At 54.7% G+C, this 10,172-nt stretch overlaps 4 protein-coding genes across 4 annotated transcripts in view; 2 read left to right on the top strand and 2 right to left on the bottom strand.

Moving 5' to 3' along the window:
• Nucleotides 1-525, top strand: part of VDAG_04283 (proline iminopeptidase) — a gene marked incomplete at both ends in the record, with an annotated part of 1,662 nt that extends 1,137 nt beyond the window's left edge. The window contains one exon of the mRNA XM_009650730.1: nt 56-525. Coding sequence (XP_009649025.1) covers nt 56-525 — 470 coding nt within the window. The remainder of the gene's footprint in view (nt 1-55) is intronic.
• Nucleotides 526-815: 290 nt separating this feature from the next.
• Nucleotides 816-2,249, bottom strand: VDAG_04282 (uncharacterized protein; the record flags this gene model as incomplete). The annotated part of the gene is made up of 1 exon (XM_009650729.1): nt 816-2,249. One exon carries the CDS (start codon nt 2,247-2,249, stop codon nt 816-818), a length of 1,434 nt encoding a protein of 477 aa, XP_009649024.1.
• A 1,038-nt stretch (nt 2,250-3,287) lies between these two features.
• VDAG_04281 (polymerase) lies at nt 3,288-7,525 on the bottom strand (the record flags this gene model as incomplete). The annotated part of the gene is made up of 13 exons (XM_009650728.1): nt 3,288-3,322; nt 3,376-3,481; nt 3,552-3,618; nt 3,674-3,778; nt 3,847-4,074; nt 4,126-4,569; nt 4,616-4,708; nt 4,895-4,994; nt 5,102-5,582; nt 5,643-5,825; nt 5,877-6,662; nt 6,975-7,033; nt 7,462-7,525. 13 exons carry the CDS (start codon nt 7,523-7,525, stop codon nt 3,288-3,290), a joined length of 2,751 nt encoding a protein of 916 aa, XP_009649023.1.
• Nucleotides 7,526-8,132: 607 nt separating this feature from the next.
• VDAG_04280 (adenylosuccinate synthetase) overlaps nt 8,133-10,172 on the top strand; it is a 3,011-nt gene continuing 971 nt past the window's right edge. Inside the window, exons 1-16 of the mRNA XM_009650727.1 lie at nt 8,133-8,262; nt 8,358-8,368; nt 8,433-8,489; nt 8,585-8,600; nt 8,679-8,691; nt 8,752-8,772; nt 8,824-8,898; nt 9,022-9,059; nt 9,115-9,219; nt 9,276-9,302; nt 9,417-9,448; nt 9,498-9,734; nt 9,783-9,818; nt 9,876-9,972; nt 10,020-10,072; nt 10,121-10,157. Of these exons, the coding sequence (XP_009649022.1) occupies nt 8,229-8,262; nt 8,358-8,368; nt 8,433-8,489; nt 8,585-8,600; nt 8,679-8,691; nt 8,752-8,772; nt 8,824-8,898; nt 9,022-9,059; nt 9,115-9,219; nt 9,276-9,302; nt 9,417-9,448; nt 9,498-9,734; nt 9,783-9,818; nt 9,876-9,972; nt 10,020-10,072; nt 10,121-10,157 (889 nt within the window). The 5' untranslated portion in view covers nt 8,133-8,228. The remainder of the gene's footprint in view (nt 8,263-8,357; nt 8,369-8,432; nt 8,490-8,584; nt 8,601-8,678; nt 8,692-8,751; nt 8,773-8,823; nt 8,899-9,021; nt 9,060-9,114; nt 9,220-9,275; nt 9,303-9,416; nt 9,449-9,497; nt 9,735-9,782; nt 9,819-9,875; nt 9,973-10,019; nt 10,073-10,120; nt 10,158-10,172) is intronic.

Below are 10,172 nucleotides of genomic sequence, written 5' to 3'. Positions count from 1 at the left end.
CGTCGAATCATACAACCCCCTCCGACACGAATCCCATCTACGCCATCCTCACGAGGCCATCTACTGCTACCGAGCGCGGGCGTGGCCCTCCAACTGGGCGCCCACCGCGTCGGCAGCCGCCTGGCCCCCTACGCCTGGCTCGACAGCGCGACGCCCCTCGTGCTCGACGAGGCCGACGACGACAGAGAGCCCCTCTACTTCTCCGGCGAAATGATCTTCCCCTTCCATCTCGACACCCACCCCGAGCTGCGTCTGCTCAAGCCCGCCGCCGACCTCCTGGCCGCTCACGCCGAGTGGCCCGCGCTGTATGACCTCGACCAGTTGCGCCGCAATGACGTCCCCGTCTACGCTGCCAGCTATGTCGACGACATGTACGTCGACTCACGCATCGCGCGCGAGACGGCTGCCGCCGTTCGCGGGTGCAAGGTCTTCGAGACGAACACCATGTACCACAACGCATTGCGGGCCAAGACGGGCGAGGTCCTCGGGGAGCTGTTCAAGTTGCGGGACAACACGATCGATTAAGTGATTTTGAGTGCATAGTTTTCATGGCAAGCGTGTGTTTTTATTTCGTGGAGAGAGAAGAAAAGCGATATAGTAGAAAGACGATCGGTGACACAAAGACAGTGGACCAACCCACAATGGCTGGCTCCATGATAATCGTCATTGTCCTAATTGTACCAGCTACCCCATTGCCAACGTCTGCGGATCGACCGAACATATAATCATACGTGTCTGCATCCGCGGATTCTAAAGAAAGCATACGAGTCGACGAGTGTCAGTCCAGCTTTCACTACCATACTGTCTAGGTCCCACTAGTCCCATATCGCCGGCCCAGGATGGACCCTGGCATAGGGATACACAACTGTTGCTCCCCCGAACGGCGGAGGGGGCGGCCCCAGTGGCGGCGCAACCTCCATGCTCGGCAGGCTCTGGCCCCCAATGTCTTCCTCCCTCCGCAGGGCCGCTTCCCTGAGCACTAGCGCAGCGACGTCCGGGTGGCCGATGAGGAACTCGCTCGTTTCCTGTGGCGTCCTCTGCCAGAGGAGCGGCTGCAAGAAACCGATTCGCGCAAAGACCATCTTGAGCAGCAGGTCTGACTCAGGAACTCCAGCATATAGCGCGGCGCAGAGACGCAAGACCTCAGGCGTTGCGGCGTCGCCGCCAGCCGTTTCGAGCATGTCGACGCAGCGGCGACGGATGGCAGCCTTGAAGTCGTTCATCAGAAATTTATTGGCGCAGATGTATACCTCAATGCTCAGTGCGTACGTTTGAAACCACGTGCGCATGTCCTCGCCATGGATGCGACCCTGCGCCTTGCTTGCCGCGTCAATGCTATCGCCAGCTGCTGCAGCTGCAGGGTTGGAACCGCGCCGAGCGCCTCCTCGGGCAGGGCCGTCAGCGTTTGCCGCATGAGGAGTCGAGCCTGGAGGTGTAGGGATGAGATGACGGTTCCGTCGGCGGCGTCGGTGTGGCTGGGGTACGGGAGGGCCGGGCATCATCGGTGGCGGAGGCGGCATCATATGAGGGGGCATAGGGCGCGCACGACTGACACCACAGTTCCAGCATGGCGGTCCTGCTGGGGTGATGCACCGGGGACATCGACAGCCTGGGCGATGTGTTTCGGGGTGCTTCTGCTGTGCGTGTTCCCACTGCCTCTCTTGCCGGCGTTGTCGTCGCTGCGCCAGACGACGGCTTCGAGCGGCACTGTTCTCACTAGCAGCGCTTTCTTCCGAATCAGATGAGCTCGAGAGCTCCTCAAACCCACGGACCCCATCATCTCTCTCCTTACCCCCTCCTGTCTCTGATCGCAACACCGAAGCGACAGCTTGGATGGGCACGAAGGTTTGCTGATACAGGAACGCGACGACGAAATGAAAGATGGCAGGGTCTTCTTCGGGAAGATCCATCGACTGTGCGTCAGCTTCTCGGAAGCTTCCACACAATGCCTTCCTGAAATACTCGCTCGTGAGCAAGACGTCTTTGTGGACATGGAATATCGCAATGTCGGGCGCCTGGCCGACCCGAAGCGGAATGATGGGTGAATTATAGCGCCCATCCGAAGACGACAGCCAGAAGTCCTCGCGCAAGTTCGGTGCATCTTTTGCCTTCTTTTCATTGTGCGCGTGCTCGAGAACAACGACATCTGGCGTCGTACTTGTGGGCGCCCTCATTGTATCGTCTAGCGTCCGCTCTGCGCTGGCACCGGCGCTGCTTCCTTCGCCGTTGCGGTTTGGCTGGCTCGACATGACAGTGGAAATCCTCATGAGGTCAACGAAATAGAATCCAAGCCGTCGTGGTAGGTTGGTCTGTTTGGTAAGGACAGGGGCTGTCAAGAAGTCCCGTTTTGGTGTTGCGCCTGTCGAGGGTAAGAGGGATGAACACGCAGAATGCAAAGGGAAAGAAGATTGGGCGCAAAGTCATGGCCAGCAGAGCGATACTTGAGGTAGAAAAGGTCACAGGCAGCCACGCGACCTTGAGACGCATGCCACACCTCAAGAGCCAATTGGCGAGTGGCCGAGGCAGACTTGATGGTGTGCAGTCAGCTGGTGGCTGTAAAACTCCAAGCGGCGGAGTAAGGCCTCGCAGCCATTGACCAGCCGCCCGGTCCGTTCTCCAGGCAGACGAGGCGGACAGACAGACTTTAGTGGATGGGAAAGGCCTGGAATCGACCCTCTTCGCTCTTGATCATGCGCGTAATGTAGTGCAACCATCGCATTCAGAGCTAAGAAAGCTGCCACTGCTGTCGTGTTGTGTAGAGGCCTTTGACGGCCATGCACTTCCTGCGCCTGCGCTGTGCTGCATCGTATCACAGGCGTCGTCACGCAGTGGTCATTCTTGACAGGCCATGATGTGAGGCGGCCTGGCAGCAGCCAACTGGCATTCGTACCTCGTCCGAGCTTTCTGCCCTAGTTTTTGATTTAGGGATCCCATGGCCAAGCTTGCCATGGCATCAACAAGTACTGTCGGCAATCTCACCTTTAGTCCTGATAAGTGCCCCGCACATAAGCAACCTGCGACTCTGTTCCTGGGCGACACTGGTAAGTGCCATCGTCGTCTTCCCAATTTCACCATTCAGTCGCACCATACCCGGTCTGCGCTGACGGGGGAGCAGAGCCTGTTATTAGGCTCAAATCATTGGTGGGTGCAAAAGCATGCATGCACACCGAGAGGCCGGAAATCCGCTTGAAGCCGCCTTGCTCAGGTGGCTGCCAAGAACGGGCTCTGCTGCCGCCTCGTGAATACGTTGGCTGCCTAAGGCGGCCTCACAAAGCACCCCTAGTTCCTCACTCTTCGTAGACGTCGTGTTGCATCTCTATCTCTATTCGAGCGTTAGCTGTAGTAGGGATTTCAGACCGTGTGCTTTTTGCCTACGCCACAATCGGTTGGCCGAATTTGAGATGACTTGGGCCTTGGCCATCATCTTCTCTTCATACTGAGTGCTATCTTGAGCCTTGATTCGCACCTTGCTTGGTTGGGCCTGAGGAGGTCAACACGCGGTTTGCGTTAAGGACGGGGGTTTGTGCACTTGCCTGTAGAAGAATGGGCACCAACTCCCGCGGGTCCGCGTTCGCGACCGCCGCGATACTTCGGTAGCCGCTCTCCCAGAAAATTCGCCTGTTCCCCTATGAGCCAGACAACTACGGAGTCTGCAGGTGCGCCTTCAACTCACGCTGTTCGACTTTTGATAAAGGTTATCTTAGCCAGCGCTAGCAGGTCTGCCCGGGCACCGGCTCTCAGGCGGTCGGAGAAATGGTCGAGCGCTGCGGACATGATCCTGTGAGGCGTATCAGTCAGTGGTTCGATTCGTCTTGAAACCATCTGATGACGGCGAGCTCGTCTTACCCCCATCCCATTTGCTCGCAAAACTTGATCATACCAGCAGCGAAGCCGGTGCATGTTTGGGAGAGCGTCTGCACAGCGCCTCGGTGCACATCATATTTGCGAGCAACAACATGGATCGGCATCTCATTACAGAGGTCTCGTAGTTGTAAGGCCATGTAAAACCTGCGATGCACACGAATTACATCTTGTTCTTCGGGTGTTGATCCCTTAAGCACGCCACCTTGCGCTCTGGAAACACGTTAGCTCGTGGCATGGCTTTGCACACAAGTGCGTACTCACAGCCGGTTGATTACAGCACGCTTGAGGCCTAGGAATCCGAGAACACGATGACCGCTGTCATCAAGCGCCTCCATCTCGTTGCGAAAGACTTGCCAGTTGATGCTTGTGCCGTAGTCCTGGACAGGGGTAAACATGTAGAGAATATGCATCTCACCATCCATAACGAATGCCTTGAGCGCGCGTTGTAGTTCCTTGTGGATAAATGTCCCATCATCAGGGTCCAAAGCTGATGCTACAATGGCCTTGCCCAGTTGTGTCGGACGGAAACCATCCAGACCGTCGACTTCGACGAAGTTGAGAGAGAGAAGATTGTCCAAACTGCTTTGGACACACTTTCGGACGAGTGCGGGATCTCCTGTGCAGGCAAGTAGCGTCTTCGCCGCATAGTCGTCGATTGAGTCGCGACTTGTGGCCAAACGTATGGCGATAACTTCTAGTAACGCTCTGAGCATTGTCAGTATGGGTACACGGTTTTATAGTGGTGACCAACCTCTGAATGCGCTGCTTGTCACTGTTGAGGCCACTCGTGAGCTGTGGCATCTCGGAGTGCATAAGATCCACGACTTGTTCCAGGTCGTCTTTCCTACAACACAGGTACGTTTCGCCGACTTCGTCTTTGCCTTTTCGTCCGGCTCGACCACGCATTTGTCGGAGCATAGAGGGACCGACAAAGTCGCGACCCATTCGCGCATTGTGAAGAATTACACGGCGAGCAGGCCTTATTAATGTTAAGCAATGACTACCACATGTTCGTCTGACGGCAACTTACAAGTTGATCCCGGCAGCAAGACTGCACGTTGCAACACAAACCTTCAGAATGCCATTATCATAAGCATTGGCGATCAGTTCGCGTTCTTCCGTAGTGAGTCCTGCCTACGCAAGGTCAGTAGACGAGCGAGGCACGATGTATTGGAAACTGACATCTGTGAGACCAGTTAGAAGAGTCATGCAGCGCCAAGTTGGTATCGGAACTGACGGTGGAATGCTACTCCTGAAGGTATAGTCTCTTCGAGCGCCGCATCTAGACCGGTGCTCAAGCTCCGCAGTTCGGCAAGCAAGCCGACTCTCTTGTCGAATATGGTGGATCCAACCTCTTCTTGCTGGGGCAACACTCGGGCGATTAGCTTGGCATCCGTCTCACAAGCACCCCGGCTTCCGGCGAAGACCAATGCACCGTATCCTGCTCTAGCGGTTTCGGCCGCTAGAGCTACGACAGAGTTGACTACTGGGTCCTTGAGCTCTCGGTGGACTGATGGCTCTATACGCCTGATAGCCATGGCCTCGGACTGCGTGGGCTGAGAAACATTCTTCAGCTGACTCGCTGTCTTGAGCAACTCGCTCGTGGTGGCAGCAGGGTATACATGGCTTTCGTAGACGAGATGTTCCTCGACGGGTACGGGCCGGTACTTGGTCTCGTAAGAGTGACCCTCGAGCCAGGTCGATAGCAATCTGATATTCTGTGGCGCCAGATCAGTCCTACACCCCTTTTAAGCACAGTACGTGCCGCGGTGACTCACAGAAAGAGTTGCGCTCATGCCGATAACCTGCATCGGCTGAGGAAGGGATATTAATTTGGTAGCCATAAGCTCCATTAGATAGCCACGATGGTCGTCGTCAATCATGTGCAATTCATCCAAAACCACAATCCTGAGGTGCTTGATCGAGCAATCGTCGATAGCCGTGTTGATCATGGCATTTGCCTGTGGCGAGTCAGACCTGGCCTGGACCTGATGCTTGTGTGGTCACTTTACCTTCTCAATAGTGCAAACTCCAATGTCAAAGTCCGCCCAAGTCGACTGTACCTTGCCGCCACCGACGAAGCCAACGACGCGTATAGTATTCTCGTCGGCCCTCCTCCGCCAAAGTCGTTTCGCATCATCTACGGGAGGGGGATCATTCACCTTGGCCAGGCCATCTACTATATTGCGCAACCAACGGACCTTCTCTTGAACGAGAGCAACATAAGGAAGGACCAAGATGGCTTTTGCATCTTTATCTTCGAGAACCCGCTTCAGCATGAGCACGTCTGCCACCAGCGACTTGCCGCCTCCAGTGGGTGCGCTGTAGACGAGGTTCTTCTCACCACTAAGGAGACCGGGGCCGAGTAGACATGCCTTCTGCCAAGGGTAAATACTGTGAATGCCAAGCTTGACGAAGTTATGGATCAGCGGCCGTGGGAGGCCATAGATGGTGTGGGCGAGAGAAAGCAAGGGATTTACGGATGAAGAAGGGGTCGCTTGGATGGTCCGTCGCTGAGAGTACTCAGAGAGCCCTCGGTTCCTATGGAGGGCAGCAGCGAGGGTGGTGATGGGGCTGGCGGAGAGCCGTGGAGAACCAGCCGGTATCCCAACAGAACGTTGCGCTGTTGCCGATCGGCTTGGGATGGTGGGATAAGAGAACCCCGCTGACGGTTCAACGTCCGAATAACTGCGCTTTTGCCCGGGTAGGGTGGCCTTAGAATACGTATGTTTCGTCTCCTGTGCGGCCTGGACCGACGTTTTGTGCCAGATGCCGTTACTAGCCATAGTAAGCAAAGACTGCAGTCAATGTAGTCTCGATGGATTCCAAAACGAAAAGCGACGCTGGGAAGCCACAAGTAAAAACCAAAGATCAAGTAGAGAACCAAACAAAGGAACGGCAGACAGATCGTGGTGACGATCCGACCTCTGATCCAGGCCAGTCAAGAAGCCGCGTCGAGGCACCAGTCAACAGGATATCGAGAGGCCCCACCAGACGCGGTATCACGTGCTCAGGCTCGGCTCTAGCTCGAAGCTAACACCCCTGCCGGGCCCTGATTGCTTGCGCAGGCATAGCGTGTGGCGGTGGCAGGAACAGGCGGGTGCTCTTACATGGGGTGTCTGAAGCGAAGTACATGTAGCTCCGTTGCAGTCGACAGCGGTACATGATCCTGCAGGGGTCGGATCAATAGGTAGGTGGCAGGATGGCAACATGGGAAAGCGCAGAGCCCCACACCCTCACCACAGGACCCTCTTGCCTTCCTGTCCAAAGCTCGCCCTTGCGTACGCCTGTCTCGATTCGCTGATGTTTTTGTTGTCGCCTGTCCATCTCTTTCGCGCATGACACCGCAGGTAGCAAGGGCGGACATCAGACTCAGGGTACGGCATTGCAGCAGCCCAGGATGAATGACAAGGTTTGGAACTCCGTCGCTGCTACCTCTTTTGCGGTGCATCCTGGGTACCTACCTACCTTACCTAAGGTACCTTAAGGTAAATACTGGTGCGCACATTAGCTCTTCAATATGATCACCCAGGCACTTCACCTTGAGGCAGTCAGGTCTTGACGGTAGGTTCCCCCAAACCTGCCTTAGGTGCTTACCAGGGAGGGACAGGGCCAGACCCAGGCAAGAGGAACCCTGGAGATGGGCTTTCCCAGGCCCCATTCGAACTACCTTACCTTACCTAGATGCACTCCGGAGCCTTGCTGCTTTTAGCCTGAGCCGACCCTGAGTTGAGGTTGGTGGCTCAGCATGCACAACCTAGCCACCAACCCTTGCATAAATTTCAACACAAAGTCCGTCGGTTTGGTCATGTTACGGTGAAGGACACGACGTCCTCAGACCCGTGCTCGCCCCGGCCCCTCGCCCGATCGTGCTGGGCTTGCTTGATGGCATGCCGCGCCAGCGTAGGTACCCTTCATAGGACCCAGCGGGTACCAGATTGTGCGACGCCCGCACCGTTTCTCCTACCATCTATCTTTGGTGCCTGAGGTAGACACCATCTCACACTGTGCCGTTTCGCGCCACATTAACTCCCGACGTTTTGACGTGTTGATGCGATCGCGTCTCCTCGGCAAAATCAGGAACGCTGCGAAGCTTCCGGTGACATTTGAATGATGACTCTTATTACTGGGGATGACTCTGTTATGTAACTAAGCCTTTGAAAACTGCCACTAAACGGGCCTAAAAGGGGAGAGTTTTAGTAAGCACTAGGGGTATTTACATATACCCGAAAAGCATATTCGCACGAAGACTGAAATCGCTCATCTTAGCAGCCGCGTCCATCAAAATCTGGTTGCATATCGTCTTTTGTTCACTTCGACCACAACGACGGCATCAACGGCAATCAATCTCGATATCACGCAAAATGACTATCAATGTCATTCTCGGGGCCCAATGGGGTAAGTTTTCCTTGCCTCCCTTGCCTGGAATACATCCTTCCTTTGCGCTTGGCCGATATCGGTTTGCTCTCATGACACTGACGATGACCTCATAGGTGACGAAGGCGTGAGTCCTCGATCCGAACCCGATAGGGAGCGACGTCCGGCCATTAACGATCCTGTGTGTTCAGAAGGGAAAGCTGGTTGACATCCAGGCCCGGGAGGCGCAACTTTGTTGCCGAGCTGCTGTAAGTTTAACGATGGCAACAATTCCGCCAACAGCTCCATGATCCCTTCACAATCGACTATCTCCGGGTGGAATATTTACTAACTACCCCCAAAGGGCGGATCCAATGCAGGTCAGTCTATTTGTCGCGGGGCGGTTTCCTAAAGTAGCCTCAATCGGAGGTCAGCGCTGACTTGCAGGACGATTTCAGGTCACTTAATCAAGTTCGTTGAAAGCTCTCCCTTGATCAATTGATACAGTTGTCATTTGCTAACGAGTCAAAGGGTGGATGGAGTCTCCTACAGGTAATGAACGGGACGACGTCGAAGCTGTGGATGGCTACTGACTTGAACTAGCTTCCACCTCTTGCCCTCCGGCCTCATGAACCCGCGCTGCATGAACTTCATCGGGTCCGGTGTGGTCTTTCATATGTGCGTCATCCCAAGACCTCCGACTGTGGGCCGATGGATTGGCAGATAGGCATCTTATTGATGTCTCGCCTGGTTCGCGCTCCTTAAATGAACAGATCAACAAGACTGACTCGGTCCCTCCAGCCCAACCTTCTTCAGCGAGCTCAAGGAGCTTGAAGAGAGTATGTTGCACCATATCACAATTCTTGGTGCATCAGTATGTCTAACATAGCTCAGAGGGCCTGACCGCGGTGCATGATCGAATCCTTGTTTCTGATAGGGTCAATGTCCTCTTGGACATGCACATGGCAGTCGATGGTCTCGAGGAGCAGGAGCTTGGAGGTTCGTCCCATGGATGCGATGCTCTTTCAAGGAGCAGCAGCTAATGAAAACCTCAGACGCAGCCATCGGAACAACAAGACGCGGTACTGTACCCATAGAACCTCATGCTGCACCTTTGCCCCTTTCCAAGCATTCTCATATATGAACATCACGGCTGGCGATTCCATTGAGGGAACTGGGTCTAACGTCTTCTGTAGGCATTGGTCCATGCTACCAAACAAGCAGGGCGGTAAGAACTTGACTTGACGAGGGATTGCAAAGTGCGCTAACTTTCCCAGCGTAACGGCATCAAACTGACTGACATCTTCCATCCTGAACTTTTCGAGAAGAAGGTGCAGCGCCTCGCTGATGGTTATCAAAAGCGCTTTGGAGATCTCTTCAAGTACGACATCAAAGCCGAGCTTGCTCGTTTTGAAGAATACAGGGAGACGATGAGGAAATACGTCGTGGACGGTGTGGCCTTCATGACATCCGCGCAACAGAGCGACACCAAGATTGTGGTCGAAGGCGCAAACGTAATGTTCTCGCGCCCAACGCTAAACGAACAGTGCTTACTTCAATAGGCACTCATGCTCGATGTCGATTATGGCTCGTACCCAGTAAGTCTGCGACAATTTGGTTGCGCGTTTTGCATCGATGCTTATAATCAATAACAGTTCGTTACCTCGTCAAGTACCACGCTTGCTGGCATCATTGGTGGACTTACCCTTAACCCGAAGAACATTACAGAGACGGTTGGAGTCGTCAAGGCTTGTATGTTGATTGCTCTCAGGCTCTTTTCCCTTGCTGACTAGCCACAGACACTACCCGTGTCGGCTGGGGCGCCTTCAAGACGGAAGATACGGAAGAGTACGTCTTGATTACGTTCCCAAAGCCGTTGCAGGCTAATCGAAAACTTTAGGGTTGGCAACAAACTTCAGGAAATTGGACGCGAATGGGTGAGGCTATGTGCA

This window comes from Verticillium dahliae, genomic scaffold (genome assembly GCF_000150675.1).
Source record: "Verticillium dahliae VdLs.17 supercont1.7 genomic scaffold, whole genome shotgun sequence".
Classification (NCBI taxonomy): domain Eukaryota; kingdom Fungi; phylum Ascomycota; class Sordariomycetes; order Glomerellales; family Plectosphaerellaceae; genus Verticillium; species Verticillium dahliae.
Note: the sequence above shows the minus strand (reverse complement) of the source record. Positions and strands in the feature narration are given on the sequence as shown.